The sequence below is a fragment of the Otolemur garnettii genome, unplaced genomic scaffold (genome assembly GCF_000181295.1).
Source record: "Otolemur garnettii isolate 467f Iridium unplaced genomic scaffold, OtoGar3 scaffold00283, whole genome shotgun sequence".
NCBI lineage: Eukaryota > Metazoa > Chordata > Mammalia > Primates > Galagidae > Otolemur > Otolemur garnettii.
The window spans coordinates 48,774-65,937 of record NW_003852678.1 but is presented as its reverse complement, the minus strand read 5'-3'; the positions used below and the strand labels follow the sequence as shown (position 1 = coordinate 65,937).

Sequence of the window (17,164 nt, the reverse complement as noted above, 5' to 3'; positions counted from 1 at the left end):
AGCGCTGTGGGGGTTGGGCTCAGCTGGACCCCCTCTGAAGTCCTCCCTTGGCTCTTTGGACTCTTTGGGGCAGGCAGGCAAGACCCATAATGGGGTGGTAGGTAGGGCCGGAGGTGTCTGTGCTGTCTGAAAAATGCCATGCCTCAGCCCTGCCCACCTGCTCCCACCCCTCTTCTGGGGGTCCCTTCTTCTGCACCAAGATGCCTGTGCCCTGCAGCTCTGTCCACTCCCAAGAATGGGGCACATCCTGAGCAGGCACTGAGTGTTTATTAGGTGGCTTCTCAGTGTTGGCACAAAGGTGGAGAGAGGTCTGGCTGTCTGACTGTCTTCCCCTCCCCCAGCCAGACAGAGCCCTGGGAGGGAGGGACATGAGGACATCATTTACCGGGTTTTTTGGACACCACTTTCTCGAGGGTCCTATTGCTGCTGGACAGCGCCTCGTGGACCACACAGCAGGCAAATTCTTTGTTCTGCTCCCAGTCTGCCCTGGCCACCTCCAAGCGGCTGAACACAAAGAAGGTAGGGCTGGAGCTATGGGCCTTGCGGGGCAGTGTCGTGCTTTGCTGACTGTCCTGCACCGGCATTTTGTCACACAGCCACTGCACTGAGATGTCCGCCGGGAAGAAGTTTTGGATCAGGCAGGTGAGGGTGAGATTGTCCCGGGGCTCCTGCTCCTGCTCCTCAGGTGGTGGGAACACGTAGACTTCTGGGGGGACCCGTTTGCCTGCGGAGGGGTGTGGGGTCAGCCAGGATCCTCCTCCTCTCTGACCCGGGTCCCACCCGCCTGTGGCTATGGCTCACCAGGGGCCTTGGTGATGGTCCGGATGAGGTCCCTGGGTAGGTCAGGGTGGTTCACCTTGCACTGGTAGGTCTCACCCATGATCCAGTCACTGGCGTCCACTGGCAGGGTGGATGTGACAGTGACCGTCCCATTGTACTGTTTCTTGAACACCAGGGGACCTGGCATCACAGGTTTGCCACTGTCTCGGGACCAGACCAGGCTGACATGTTCCTTGCTGGCCAGGTCCACCACTAGGCAGGTGATCTTGGGTGACTTGTGGACATACAGCTCCAGGGGGCTGGGTGGGCTCAGGTAGGCGGTCACCCCTCGAGGCTCGGAGTCTACAGCGTGTGAGAGGGGCTGCCTGAGACCCTGCCCGCCCTCCCTCCCTGGCCCCTGTGTCTGGGTCAGATAGGTGGGGCCATACCTGTGCACCACCGGGTGCTGTCCTCAAAGATGTGTCCTCGGTAGGTGACTTGGCAGGTGTAGGTCCTCTCGGACACCCACTCGTCCAGGGAGATGTTGAACTCACTCTGTATGGAGGCTAGTTTGCCCTCCACCTTGGCTGGGGCAGTATACTGGGAGGCACTGTTGTCTACCTGTCCATCCACCAGCCAGGTGACCTTAATGGCACCCGGGCTATAGCTGGAAATGAGGCACAGGAGCTGGACGGTGGAGGAGGTGCCCTCATTGGGGTCACAGGAGGAGTGGAACAGCTTCACGACAGGTAGGGAGAAGTGAGTGGAGCATGCTGCGGGTGGAGGTGGTGGGTTGTGAGGACCCCCTGGCTACCCTGAGCCCCGTTCCCTCCTCTTGGCCCTGCAGTCCCAGCCCAGGGCCTGAAGCATGCTGGACATTCCCTAAATATGAGCCCACCTATCCCCTGCTGACACCTCTTGTCAGCCTGGCACCCTCGTTAGTCCTTCCTGCTCTGACTACAGTTTCTCTTGGTGCAATGGGGGGCCCAGCCCTTGCTCACCTGCAAAAGTCTTGTTGACATGGCTGTTGGACGGAGCATGCACCACGCTGCAGGTGAACTGCTGCTTGGCCCATGCGCCCATGGCAGTCACGCTGCTGGTGGTGGCGTATAGTCCAGAGGTCCCAAGGGAGATGGCTGGGAAGGTCATGACAGTCTTGTTGAGGGAACCTGTGTCCCAGGTCACAGTCACTGGTTCCGGGAAGTAGCCCAGGACCAGGCAGCCCAGAGTCAAGAAGTTGTTGTTGTTGGTGCTGCAGCACGGGGCCAAGGGGAACACAGCGCTGGGGCCCTGAGTAGGGACTGTGGGGATAGGGCTCCGTTAGGCCTGGGGTCTGGGAAGGGCAGTGGGACTCAGTGGAGGAGGCTGGGGACCTGCTGAGGCCCAGGGGCTGAACTCCCTGCTCTCCTTGGCCCTTGCTCACCCTCTGATGCCTTGGGCTGGGCTCAGGGACATGGGTGTCCCCAGGATGGCCCTAACTCAGCACTGAGTAGCTGTGATGTGGACTCCTGAGGGCAGAGGCAACAGTGTGGACTCCTTAGCTCACACCCAGAGCCCACAGACCCTAAGGTGCACGGCCCCCCAGGCAGGCCCAGGGGTCACTAGGCTGTCCCCTCCCCCATGCTGATCCTTTGGGGCTCCCTGTAGTGGGTCTCTCTACTCCTCTAACCAGGGCCCACTCTTTGAGGCTGCTGGGTCTCCTGAGTGCTCTGCCATGGTGTCCCTCCACTCAGCCCTTCTCTGACAATCCAGGTCTCCTGACTGGCCTCTGAGGGCCAGGGGAAAAAGACTTGCCATTGATACTCCATGGGTAGAGCTGAAGACCACATAGAGGCCATTTAACTGCTCCTGCACAACTGCCCAGGCTGCTTGGATCTGTACACCGCTGCCCCATTGCTGACTTGCTCCTGGGTGCCCAGGCCCTCCTGGCCCAGCTATACACTCAGTTTGGTAAAGAAAGCCTGTCTGATATGGCCCAGAGTCCAGTTCAGCCCAGCCTGGCTCAGCTGAGTTTAGCCCTGCCCAGACCATTACAGCCTAGGTCAGCCCAACTCATCCCAGTCTAGCTCAGTCCAGCACAATCCAGCTTGGCCCAATCCAGCTCAGCTCAGCTCTGCTCAGCTCAGCCCAGCCCAGCCTGGCCCTGCCTAGCCTAACTCAGCCAGCTCAGCCCAGCTTAGCTCAGCCCAGCTCAGCTCATTCCAGCCCAGCCCAGCCCAGGCCACCCCAGTGCAGCTGAGCCTAGTTCGGTTCAACCCAGCCCAGCCTAGCCCAGCTCAGCACAGCTTAGTCCATCTCAGTCCAGCTCAGCTCAGCCCAGCCCAATATAGCTCAGCTCAGCTCAGCCCAGTACAGCTCAGCTCAGTCTAGGCCATCCCAACCCAGCTCAGCCCAGCTCAGATCAGCCCAGCTCAGATCAGCCCAATTTGGCTGAACTCTGCCCACCTCAGCCCAACCCAGCCTAATCTGGCCCAGCTCAACCCATCTGGCCCAGCCCAGCCCAACCCAGCCCAGCCCAGTTAGCACTGACCAGCTCAGCTCACCCTAGCCTAGTTTAGCTCAGCTCAGGCCAGGTCAGCTGAGCCTAGTCCAGTTCAGCCCAGCATAGCCCAGCTCAGTCCAAGCCAAGTCAGCTAAGCCCATCCCAGCCCAGTTCAGCCCAGTTCAGCTCAGTCCAGGCCATCCCAGCACAGCCCGGCTTAGCTCAGATCAGTCTGACTCACTCTAGTTCAGTTCAACTCATGCCAGTGGGCTGACAGCTCAGCCCAGCCCAGTTCAGTTCAGCACAACCCAGCCCAGGTAGCCCAGTCAGCTCAGGTCAGCTGAATCCAGTCCAGGCAGCCTACTTCAGCCCAGTTTAGCCCAACTCAGCTCAGCTTAGCCCAGCTCAGTCCAGCCCTGCTCAACCTAGCCCTGCCCAGCCCAGTGCAGCTCAGCTTAGCTCATTCCAGCCCAGCCCAGCCCAGCCCAGCCCAGGTCAGCACCGCTCAGGTTAGTTAGTCCAGCTCAGCTCAGCTCAGCTGAGCTTAGTTCGGTTCAGCCCAGCCCAGCCCTGCCCAGCTCAGCCCAGCTCATTCCAGCCAAGCTCATTCCAGCCTAGCTCATTCCATCCCAGCCCAGCCCAGCCCAGCACTAGTCAGCCCAGCTCAGGTCAGCCTAGCCTAGCCCAGCTCAGCTCAGCTCAGGCCAGCTAAGCCCAGCTCAGGCCAGCTTAGCTGAGCCTAGTTGGGTTCAGCTTAGCCTAACTCAGCCTAGCCCAGCTCAGTCCAGTTCAGTCCAGCTCAGACAAGTTCAGCCCAGTTCAGGTCAGCCCAGCCTAGTTCAGGGCAGTTCAGCTCAGCCCAGCTCAGCTCAGCCCAGCCCAGCCTAGCCCAGCTCAGCACAGGTTAGTCCATTTCAGTCCAGCTCAGCTCAGCCCAGCTCAGCTCAGCTCAGCTCAGCCCAGCTCAGCGCAACCCAGCTCAGCTCAGCGCAACCCAGCCCAGGTAGCCCAGTCAGCTCAGGTCAGCTGAGCCCAGTCCAGGCAGCCTAGTTCAACCCAGTTTAGCCCAACTCAGCTCAGCTCAGCCTAGCCCTGCCCAGCCCAGTGCAGCTCAGCTCAGCTCAGCCCAGCCCAGCCCAGGTCATCCCAGTCTAGCTCAGCCCGATACAATTCATCCCAGTTCAGTCCAGCTCAGCCAAGCCCAGCCCAGGCCAGTTCAGCTCAGCTCAGCTCAGCTCAGCTCAGCTCAGTACACTCAACTCAGCCCAGCCCAGCTCAGCTCACCCTAGCTCAGTCCAGTTCAGGCTATCTCAGCATAGCCCAACTTAGCCTACCTTAACTGAGTGGAGTTTGGCTCAGTTTCACCCAGTGCAGTCCAGGTGGTCTCAGGCCATGGCCACCTACAGGTCTGCCTACTGAGCCCCCCCCTCTTGTCTCCACACAGCTCATTTTGCTGGTCAGGTCCTCCAAGGTCAACCTCACATAGCTTTGGCCAGCCTAGACTCTTCTGACTTCATTTTGTCCTCTCTAGGCTCCCTTAGCTTTCCAGACTGGAGCTGCTTGGGCCTGCCCTTCCTGGTAATCTCAGCTCATCCCTGTCCAAGTTGGTCAATGATGTCCCAGGACAACCCAGCCAGCCCTGCACAGTGAGGCTTGCCTGTTTCACTGCGCTCTCACCCTAGCTCTGACCACTCACTCAGCCCAGCTATTTCCAGCACAGCTTGGGCCAATCAGCGGGGCTCAGGACAGTTCTGCTTGGTCAAGCCCTTCAAGGGCCAGAGTAGCTCCCCTTTGTCCCTGTAGCTCAGCCCTGTCAACTTCAGCCTGTCAACTCTGACTGGCCTGGGCCAGCCCAGAGGATGTGGACAGAGGCTGGCCTGCGTGCAGCTCAGCACAGGATAGCTCCCAGCTGCCATGCCACTGTCTCTGGGACCTCAGGCCAGCCTGGCGCCTCTGACCTGCTTGGCCTGGGGCTGGCCCAGCCCTACCCTATCTAAGACTTACAGGCCTTTGCCTTCTCCCAGTCAGCTTCAGGCTGTTACCCTGTCCCTGTGCAGGGAACGGGTGGCTGAAGGACATGCCCTGACCAAGAGGCTCGGCCCATGCTGGGAGGGCAGTCCAGGTAGCCTCTTCTCCATCTGGAGCCTAGGTGGCCTGCCTCTCACTGCCACCCGGGCAGGCTGCTTGACTGGGGCTCCCCATGGGCTGGGATACCTGCAGTGCTGGGCTTTGTGCTAGGTGCCACGGCCGGCGTGACCTGTCCGTCTGCAGCCATCTGTTGGTCCCTGGATAGGCTCCCAGATGTTCACCATTGTTGTTATTTTTATGCTCAGACAATAGGGCCTGGGGGAGGGAGCTCTGCCTCAGTGCCCTCAGCTAAAAATGGGGTGGGAACCCCCGGGGCCCGCCCTGGAAGTTCCCTTTTCTCTTGTTCTTGGGAAGTTGATTGAGCAATGGCAGGGCTCAGGTGAGGCTCTGTGCAAGGTGCTTCTCCCTACAGCCTCCTCCTCACCCGCATGCTCCTGCATGCTCAGGCTGCATGGAGGGGCACTGGGTGCTGTCCCCGCCTGCGGCAGCCTTGCAAGGAAAGCATGGTGGTTGTGCTATGCACTGGGAAGAGGCAGAAGGTTCCTGTGGGGCTGTGTGCCTGAGATGTGAGCCCATTGCCTGCTGGCCGCGGACCTCACTCTTAGGCACTGTCCTCTGTCTTACAGCTGAGGCCCTGAGCTGGGCTACTCCTCAAGGGTATAAGAAGGGATGGCCCAAATGGGGCTGTGGCCAGGCAGCCTGGCTGGTGAGAGCTGGTGGTTCTGTAAGGTCCCTGCAGCTGCTGAGGCTGAGGGTGCGGTGCTGGCTGTGTCCACCAAGGGGGACATAGGTGAAGCCAGGCTTGGAATTGGTGCTCCACTAACCCTGAGTGAAGTCATTTCCTTTACACTCTTGACACCTCCTGCAGGAGGCCCCAGGATGGATGCTATGGCCCAGAGGGTGGGGTGGGCTATGCAGTCTTTGATGAGGGAGGGAGACAGTAGGACCCTCTAGGCTGGCAGTCACCATGCAGGGTGACTGCATAGTGGGGATGGAGGGGGGACATGGCTCCTGCATAGTGGGGATGGGGAGGACATGGCTCTGCCAGGCCCAGAGCTCTCGGAGGGCTGTTTAGGAAGTCTGGGAGACCTCAGAAGAGCTACTGGACTACCAGGGCCAGGTTGGGCCAGGCTATGCCAGGGCTGACTCAGTCCTGCCTTGTTCTTGTCCTGGGGCGAGGTGCCCTGTGGGAGGCTGAGGGAGAAGTGTTGAATTCCCTGGAAGGACCTGTGATGCTGAGATAAACCACAGGGCCAGGGGCCTCTGCCCGCTTTGAGTCCTGCCAGGAGGTGCCAGGCCCTGCAGCCTGCTCCATGCTGGTGTGGGACTGGGGGCTCTGCTGGCCTGGAGGGGCTAGCCTGCTGCTCCCACTCCATCCATCAAGGCTGCACCCTATGTGGCTGGGCTCTGGTGGGCCCAGGGCGGCCCAGGGCAGTCCGGGGTGGGCCAGGGACCCAGGGGGCTGGACAGAAAACACAGTGTAGGTTGGCTCTGAGCCAGGGAACCCTGAAGCCCCTTTTCTCTCTCTTTTTTAAGATTTTAAAGTCGGGTTTACTGAGTACAATTCACATCCAGTATAATTCATCCTGCTGTGTATGAGTTTTGACACATGCGTGGTCAGTGTAGTTAAGATGAAGAATAGCTGTGGTCACTCAGGAATTCCCTCATGCCCCTTTGCAACACCCGCCTGCTCCCTGGCCCCTAGGAATCCATCGGTTTATTTTCTGTCAACAGGGTGAAATTTAATTATTGAAATAATCTATTATGGAAAAAATTGTCAACATATGAAACACACAAAGCCAAGTTTTAAGAAAATGAGGTACTTTAGAATGTTTTCTTTAATACACCAATAGACTGAGGGCAGTGTGTCACACTGCACTGCAGATGAGCAGGGATTTTTCTTCCGGTGCAGAAGTGGAGTTGAATCCAGCCTACTGCTGTCATACATGTGCTTGGTGATGTTGAGGGGATACCAGAAATAATCTTCGAAATGACCTTTACAAACTGAAGCAGTGATAAAGTTGTCTTAAGATAGCTGCACAGTAGCCAGTCCAGTCAAAAAGGCTCTAATGCCAGCCTTTTCAAGAGCAAGTTTTAATTACACCTTTGCAGTGTGTGGACCCAGATGAGGGCTGCTCCTTGTGTTAGTGCCATGTCAAGATGCAGGCAGGAAAGTGAAGTCAGGAAGCTGCTCTGAGTCCCAGCCCCATGCAGGGCCTGTGGCTGGCGAGGGCCCCTGAGGGAGGGCCTGGCTGCGGGTGCCCCTTACACCCCTCAGTCTGCCCTAGGACATCTGCTGTTGGCAGCAGTGCCCATAAGCCCTCTTGGGGCTCTCAGGCTTTTCTGTGGCGGGACAAGGCCCTGGGTTCCCTGGGACTGGCTGTCTTTGGCTGTGGTTCTGAGTGCAAGACTTCTCCAAACACCTCTCCTTCTCCAAGGCCCCACCCAGCCCCTCCTTGCCAGCCCCATCCAGTCAACGCCTCTCCACCGGCTGGGTTTCTAGCCATCTGCTTTCCCTGGGAGGCTCTCTGGAACTTCTGCTATCCTTAAGGGCATAGCCTGGCGTCCCGTTCTTCTAAGCTATGTGCGCTGTGCCTGCTGAGACTGAGGACCTCTTCAGGCCCTCAGGAACATCTTGGTGTCCCTGTCTTTGCTCTGATCATGTTTCTAGAGGTTTTCCTGTCAATTTCTTGGAAATTAGCAAGGCAGTAATTTCCAGATGCCACCATCTTGTTGGCTCTAGACTTGCGAGGGTCCCCTGTTGGACCCCTGCTGCCTGTTGCCACTCAGGTCTCTTCTCAGTCCCCGTGGGGTCACATGCACCACTCATCATCCCCTGGCTTGTACTTCTGGAGGCCAAAGAACTCCACTACTTGCCTGTTCCTGGGGCTGCTATAATAAGGTCTACAAGCTCGGGGGCTCAGAATAGCAGAACTTCACTCTCTCCCAGTTCTGGAGGCCAGAAGTTTGAGAACCAGCTGTCAGCAGGGCTGCACTTCCTCTGGAGGGTTGGGGGACCCTTCTGGCTCTCCCAGCTTCTGGTGGCCCCTGATGCCCCTCGATCTCTCTGCATCACTACCACATGGACCACTCTGTCTCTGTGTTGTCTCCTGTTCTTATGAAGACATCAGTCTTTGCACTTAGGGCCCGTTCTAGGTTTAAAGTGAGTATGATGTCAGCATAAGACATAACTGGTTACATTTGCAGAGGTGCTGTTTTCCAAGTAAGGTCCTATTCTGAGGTTCCAGGTGGACAATGAGATACTCTTATCCCACTATGCCAGCCTGGGCTTACACAGTTTTAATTTGCTTTAGGGTCACCTTTTGGAGGTGAGTCTCAAATCCCGTGGGCTCACTGCCCACACCTGGAAGGCGGGGCCCCTGGTGTGAGGCAGTGACTCGGCCAAGCTCCGTTTCCCACCCTCCTCCCAAGCTGCCACACCCACTCCCCTTTGCCTCACAGTGCCACACTCATTATGTAGCGGGTTCCTGGGACAGTTTGGCCATGTGGAGGTCATGGTGATATCCCCATGCCAGCTTGACAGGCTGAGGGAGCCCAGCTGGCCGGTGAGGGGTCCCTGCTATGCCTGTGATGGCAATTTCTAAGGAGAGTGGCTGTCACACATGAGTTGGAGTAAAGATCCACCCTCACCAGCATGGTGGGGCATGAAGGCCTGGACAGGACCAGAGAGGGGCGGAGAGGAGGGGACTCTGTGTCCCTCTCTTCTCCTGCCTGGGATACCATTGGCCCTGCAGCCCCACCCCTGGTTCTCAGGCCTCCGACTCTGGCTGGATCTTACCCTGGACTTCCTGCTGCCCAGCTGGCAGGTGGCCTCTGTGATTGTGTGGACATCCATGCTGCTGTGTCCGTACAGAGCCCTGACACACTGTCCCGAGCTCTTCTCTATCCCTGGGTCTGCCTGCCTTTGTAGGAGCACTGTGCTTCTTCAAGGACAGTGTGGCCAAAGTGTTGATGTTTGTGGGTCTCCTGAAACCCTGAATCCTTTGATCTTTGTCAAAATTTTCTCTGAGCTGTATATAGATATCAACAAATAAACGAACAAACCCCCAAACCAAACCCAACAAACTCAAGGCCCAAACTGAAAGCTAACCAAACCCATGTGGAGTTTTGATTGAGACTGCATTGTGCTTATTATTCTGGGGCATGAATGACACTTTGCTTTGAAAAGTCATCCCCTCCCTGCCTGTATCAACCTGCTTGGGCTGTGTTTCATTCCACTGCACCTGTGGCTGGAATCACCCCAAAAGCAGCGGGTAGAGTTCCCATGGGGGTGTTCTCTATGTCCTCCCAGGATGGGGCCAGATGTGATCCCAAAGAAACAGATGGTAAGTGTCAAGACGACCAATGCAGAGCATTTGTGGGGAACTCACTCCCAGAGGCTGCTGTATAGTCTCAGGCAGACCGTGGAGAAAGGAATGCTCTACCCAGGAGTGTCTGCAGCAGGGGTGGCATGGAGTTATAGGAGAGTTTCAGGGATCTGGCCCAGGGTGGGTGGTGTTTCTCCCAAGGTTTTGGGCAACCAGTTGGATACCTTATGAGTGTCAGGAAATGTTTATGGCCTTAGGTTGGGTTCACGCCTGCTGGAAACACCCTGCAACTGGCAGGGTTAGGGAATGTTCAAGGCATACTGTGATTCTCATTCAGGACACAGAAAGAGGGGCTGGGGACCATACAGGCTGCCAGAACAAAATAGCACAGACTGGGCAGCTTAAATCACAGGAATCTACTTTTTTCACAGTTCTGGAGGCTAGAAGTCTGAGATCAGGTGCCCACATGGCTGGTCCCAGCTTGCAGGTGGCTGCTGTCGCTGTGCCTCGAAGGTGGAGAGAGAGGAGGGCCAGCTGGCTGGTGCTCCTCTTCTGAGGTGCTCATCCTGTCAGATTGGGGCCTCAGCCTCAGGACCTCATGGAACCTCAGTTACTTCCTCCAAGCCCATCTGCAAATACAGCCACACTGGGGGTTAGGGATTAAACATGAATGAGGGCGGGCACATCCAGGCCATAACAGCATCTGTCTAGCTGTTCAGCTTAATTTCAGGTCTTTCAATGGAATTTACATTTTTTCCACAAACATCTTGGGCATTCTCTCTCTACTAATTCCCATGTTGTTGTGAATGGCACCTTGCTTTCTATTATATCTTTATACTCGGTTTTTGCTGACGTAGAGGAGCGAGTTTTGCTAAGTTGTTTTGCATTTAGAAATCTTACTGATTTTTTTTCCTTCTTTCTAATAGTTTGTTGATTCTGTTGATCTTCCATATAAAATATTATATCACCTGCAAATAATGACACTTTTGCTTCTTTTCCAATCTTGATAGCTTTTTTTTTTTTTGGAGACAGTGTCACTATGTTGCTCTTGGTAGAGTGCCATGGTATTTAATAGCTTATAACAACTTCAAACTCATGGGCTTAAGAAATTCTCTTGCCTCAGCCTCCCAAGTACCTGGGACTACAGGCACCTGCCACAAGGCCGGGCTATTTTTGGTTGGAGTTGTCATTGTTGTTTAGCAGGCCTGGGGTGGGCTTGAACCCTCCCACCTCAGTGTATGTGGCTGGTGCCCTACTCACTGACCTATGGGCACCAAGTCAGCTTTGTTTTTTCTGTCTTGTCAAGGCATTATAGGAATATAGTAAGTGGGCATTTTAAAAACTGTTTTGACTACAACCTCTATGAGAAAAAAATTATATATTGCAATCCAGTACATATATACTCACAGTATGTGCATAGCTAGTGTGTGTGTGTAGATTTATGTAACTGAAACAAAAATTGTTATACAAATATTTAGTCTTATTTACAATGCATAAACTTAAACTTTCTCTTCTGTTTTTCTTTGTTTTGTTAATAGGGCTGCCCTGGCTCTCTGGCACAGTTTTACAAGCCACAGATAGGTCAGTTCACAGAAGGGAGAAACACTAAACAGCACACAGCAATGATGGAGCCTCCTGCTTTGTCCCTGATCTTATGGAAATGTCTCTATGACAGTGGGTCGCAACCCACAGGAACTGTATTAAAGGGCTGCAGCATAGGAAGATTGAGATTTAGCCATGAAGTGTGGAGAGACTTTACACTTTTCCTGTGTTCTGTTGGGTTAATAAAGTACCTTTTAGTATTCCATGCTACCTTTTCCATCAAATTTGTAATAAGCCTGTTTGTATTACATTTTTAATGGCTGCCATGTGGAATATGATATACAGTCTGAACTTACCGCAGGGTACTTTGATTTAATATTTCACTACTTCACAGAAGCCACGAGAACCTTGGAAAAGTAGTTTTAGTCACATCCTTTGTACTGTCACACGTTACGCATCTATACATGGTATAAGCCCCGCAACATGCTGTTACAAGTTTTGCTTTAAAAAACTAATTACCTTTTTAATAAAAGTAAGAGACAAAATGAAAGATAATTTTTTGCACTCACACACTCACCACCTCTAGTGCCTGTCTCCCCATCCTGCCCATCTGAGGTTCCTTTTGGTGCCATTTTCTTTCAGCCCAAAGATTTTCCTTTACCTCAGGTCTCCTGTCAATACATTTTCTCCCTTTTTTATCTGGAAATTCTATTTCAGCTTCACTTTGAAAGATAATTTCTCTTGATATGGAATTCTGGGTTTAAAGTCCATTCAGCACACCACAGATGCCATTCTGTTGTTCCCTGGACACTATTTTTCCCCAGTGAGAAGCCAGATGTAATTTGTTGCACTGTGTGTTTGGGTCATTTTCTCTGGCTGCTTTCAAGATATTCTTTTTACCCTCTGCTTTCATCAGCTTGGCAGGATGTAACTAGGCCTGTCATGTGTGTGTTTGTCATTTATCATATGAGATTCTGGAATTTATAAATCAATATTTTTGCCTTATTCTTTCAAAGCCCTCTTCTGCCCCACTCTCTCTCTGATCCCCTTCTGGGACTACAGTCTCACATATTTTGGGGTGCTTCATGCTGTCCTGCACTATATTGAGTCTCTTTTTAGTTTTAACATTTTTCTTTCTGTCCTTTAAGTTGGATTCAGAAGAATTTCTTTGGTATATCTTTAGGTTTTCTGGCTTTGCTTATGCCTTTTCAATCTGCTATTAAGCTCATCAAGTGATTTTTTAAATTTCAGAATTGTACATTTTAGTTCTAGATTTCTCATTTGGTTCATGTAAATATTTTAAATTTTTCTGTCATCAACTAAAAAATAATGAGATTCATATATCTGGAGAGGAGAAGTTTCTTCCCTATAAAGGGTTACACCCTGGCTATAAGGCACAGCTGACAGTCTGGGAGGCACAGGCTTTCACAGAGACCAGAAGCAAGTACTTTGAGAGAGGGAAGAATGAGATAGGAATTTATGCTGAGGGGTTGGCCTACTATACATCCTCAATGGGTTACAGGAGGAGGTATGCATGTTCACGAAGGAGTGGCACGCACATACATAGTGAGCAGACATGCATGTTACATGTGACCTGTGCTTACCTTGGGGTGGAGACTTAACGTTTAAATGTCTTACAATTAGGCACCGTATGTCCAAAGGAGAGCAGAGCACACAAAGGTTCTCTGTGTGCAGCCTGCATAGACCAGCCAGAACCACCATGGCTGTTGGTCTTTTATCAGGGAGGAATGCTCATCAGTTGTGTTTTGAAACCAGAGAAAAGGAGGCCTACTCAGGAGGTTGGCTGAAATCAGTGGTGGAGCAAGTCTTTCCAAAGGGCTAGATCTGTTAACCCTTAGGGAAGAAACCCTGATGGTGGCTAGTGAGGGAGGAAGTATGGAGAGGTGTGTCCAACCTCCTCTCCTGCTGTGTTGGAAACTTAGTTTTAAGGTTTCTTTGGGGTCCCCTTGGCCAAGAGTGGGTTTATTTAGGTGACTGGGGATTTAGAATTTTATTTTTATTTCTTACTGTGGAGATTCCACATCTTTTCACTCCTTATGACCATATTTTCCTTTAAGTCTTTAAATGCACAGTAGAACCTCCATAGTTGACCACCTCGCTGAGTTGACCTAATTTTCACAGACTGGACATGCACCACATGTATGTCTCAATACAGTAAGCATAGTTCCTTATGCTTACTGGACTGCTCCTTATGCTTACTTACTCAGTACAGTAAGCATAGTTCCTTATGTTGACCACCTATGTATATTGACCATCTACAGTCGCTTGAGTGGTCAACCTATAGAGGTTCTACAGTACTTGAAATAGCTCCTTTAAAGTCCTTGTTTAATAACTGGGTCTGCATATAGGTCATCTTGAGATTGATCTCCACTGACTATAGGTCACCTTCCCATATTCCTTTCCATATCTGATACTTTTGGGCTGCACAATGGATGTTGTGGATGATATGGGACACACACTCTGGATTTTGTATTCTTCCTCAGCAGAGTATTTTTTTTTAATGCTTTGAGGCAGTTGGCTTGACTGGACTCAAACTCCAAAATCTGTCTGCTGTGTGGTTGGCAGTAGCTAGAATCTCAGTTCTTTCAACCTCACAGGTATTGCTTTCTACTGGGTTTCTTAAATTTTCCTCACACATGCATGTTTAAGAAATCAGCCATGGGTTTGAGTGGAGATTACCTGAAGATTTGAGGTTCCCCTTCTGTGGCTCCCTGCTCCCATGAACATCTCCCTTTGATCTCCAGCTCCTCTTGACTTGCTGTCTTGAATCTCTTTCCTTATCATGAAGGCTGAAATTTCTGCTTGAGAATTCTGGTTGCACCTGCTGCATGCCCTCGGTGTGCCTCCAGATAAATATTTCAAGAAAGAATCTTCTCTAGTGTTTGCCTGCTTTTGGGCATGTTCCAGTGCCTTCAAATCATTGTTTTTTTAGATAGTTTTCTTCAGTTTATCAATATTGTCTGCCAAAGGGTTATTCTGATACAAGAAACTCCATCTGATACAAGATACTCCACAATGACTAGAATCAAAACTACATTATTTCATGTGGCTTTTCACTTTCACTTCCCTGATGGCTACCATGGTTCAGCTTCCTTTCCCTGTTACATGGCTATTTGGATATGTTTTAGAGAACATTTCAATTCTATTTTCCATTTCTTTGTGAAATTATTTGATTTTTCTGATTGATTAATGGTTCTTTATTTATTCTGAGTAGGTTATACACAGTTGTATGGGAAATTATGAAAGGCTAAAATGGGCCAAAAGATTGCAGAGGGTCTTCAACAGAAAGTCCTTCTGGGTCACCTCATTCTGTCTCCATATATCTATACCTGTCATTGTCTTTGGGCTATTTTACAACTATGCATTGTGGATAATTGATCGCAATGCAAACTCTGCTCAGCTTGGTAGCATTCAAATTCTCTTCTTTGGAAGGATAATTGATTCCTCTCTGCCTCCCAGGGAAAAAGCCAATTTTGCATGTTTTTATAAGTTGTATTTATGAGGTCTGACAATTTAAGTTCACGAACTCATCCTAGAAAAAGTGTTACACACTTCATTACTGAATATCACTACAGTTACCTTCAAAGGACTCCTCTTGGCCACCTGGTGATCATAGTGATATGCTAGGCAGTTTTTCTAGCATAAGTTAAAAAATTTAATTGTCCATGAGCTATGTGCATATAAGTGCAGCTCTTTGTTTGTGTGGCTGGGCTGAGCCTCCATCCCTGAGGGCAAGAGCAAGCTTAGGATGGTGTTCAGTACAGGAGAGTGGAAGGAACATGAGCTTTGGGGTCAGAGACATGGGTTCACATCCTGGCATCAGGAGTGTGAGCAGGAATACAGGTCTCCAAGGCCTTGGTTCTTCAATGGTGAGACTGTCAGTGGCCTCAGGCTTTCAGGGCCTTGTGAATAAGAAGTTGGAGGACAACCCTATGATTTGCTTGTCTAAGTCTTTATACGCACTTGTACTGTACCTATCTCCATATCATTTCATTGTAGCTGTGTCTCTGTCCCTGTCTTCTATCATCTATCACCTATCATTCATCTTTCTAGTTCTTAATTATCCATCTTCTGTTGGTTTTGCTTCCCTGTAGAACCGTGACTCATATCCTGTGAAGATGCTGGGATGGTCTGCATGCTGTGTGCAGGCAGAGCACTGCCACCAGTGTGCTCAGCATTTGTTTTCAGGTGCACCCAGTGGTGTGCCAGTGTGATGCTGATGACCCCAGTAGGTCTTTGCAGGCTGTGTGGGGTGACAAATACTCTCAGGAATGAGGCTCACTATGCTTCAGGCTCATTTTTCTCTCACTCCTATGTCTCTTGCTGTTCATCTGGGCCTCCCTCCCAGGATCCAGGCCAAAATAGTGGTGCTTCCAGAACATTGTTAGGGCTGAACAGTATACCTGCAGGACAGGACTGATCTGCCATGGACAGGCTTACACTCCAGGAGCTGGGTGCTGACTGAGGTATCCTGAGGTATCCTGACTTCTGTGCCCTGTGCCCTCTTGCCTCTGTTTTGGATCCTGATGCTGTGGGTTCCACCCATCTTCCACTCCGGGTTCCACTCACCTTCCACTGTGGATGAGCTTTGCCTCCCCTGGGGGTCATCCCCTGGCCTGGACGCTGAAGCATGGATTCAAAAGGGCTGAGAATAGCAGGGAGGCAGGGGCCAATGGAGCCTCAGGGCCACGAGTCTGGGTTTGGTCACAGCTCTGCTGAATAGTGAAGGGGTGACCTTGGCAACACCATTGACCTTCATTATTTATACAGCATCATGGCAGATCCAGAGGCAGAGAGGCAATGTGACCATAGCTCAGGGCCCAGGCCTGGGCTCAAGGGTCAGAAAGAACAGGACTCAGTGTGACTGCAGGACCAATGTCACTTCCTATCACCCCTATCTGACCTACTGAGACCATGGTAGCTGTTGGGTGGAGGCTGAGGTCACCACCTTTGCCTCCTCAGAAGACCACATGGTGGCAGGTCCCTCTTTCAGGCAGGGTGGACTTCCTAGAATTGATAACTTTTGTTTCTCCAGGTCAGTATGCCCAGTTGGATCCATTCCCCTTCTTCCCTTGGCCATAGTCAACTTCCTGGGCTAACCACAAATGTCACACCATGTCACCCCACATTATACCATGGATGTCACACTGCAGATGTCATGCCTTGCCACACTATGGACGTCACACCACATCAGAATACACCACACTATGGATATTATGCCAGGTCTTACCATGGATGTTGCACTACTTCACACCATGAACATCACAACATGTCACACAATGGACCTCACACCACATCATGCCATGGACATTACACTATATCAAACCATGAATATCACAGCATATCACACCATGGTCCTCATACCAAACCACACCATGGACCTCATACAATATAATACCATGGACATGCACACCACCTAACACCATGGATGTCACACTGCCTATGCCATGGATCTCACACCACATCCTGCCATGGATGTCATACCACCTTACTTCATGGACTTCACACCACCTCATGTCGTGGTTCTCACACCATGTCACACCATGGATCTCATAGCACACCATGCCATGGACCTCACACCACATCACACCATGTACCTCATACCACATCACAGCACATCACACTGCATCACACCATGGACATCATACCACATCACACCATGGACCTTGTACCACATTACAGTACATCATACCCCATCACACCATGAACATCACAGCACATCATACCACATCACAGCACATCATACCACATAACACCATGAGCATCATAGTACATCATACCTCTCCACACCATGAGCATCACAGCGCATCATACCACATCACACCATGAGCATCACAGTACATCATACCACATCACACCATGAGCATCACAGCGCATCATACCACATCACACGATGAACATCACAGTACATCATAACACATAACACTAAGATGTGACACCACAT

The 17,164-nt window shown here is 51.6% G+C and overlaps 1 gene segment (V, D, J or C); it reads right to left on the bottom strand.

Moving 5' to 3' along the window:
• Positions 1 to 273: 273 nt before the first annotated feature.
• Positions 274 to 5,769, bottom strand: LOC100947635. The segment is given in 5 exon segments: positions 274 to 724; positions 802 to 1,122; positions 1,209 to 1,532; positions 1,761 to 2,060; positions 5,754 to 5,769. Coding segments are annotated over 5 exon segments (1,308 nt in total).
• Positions 5,770 to 17,164: the final 11,395 nt, after the last annotated feature.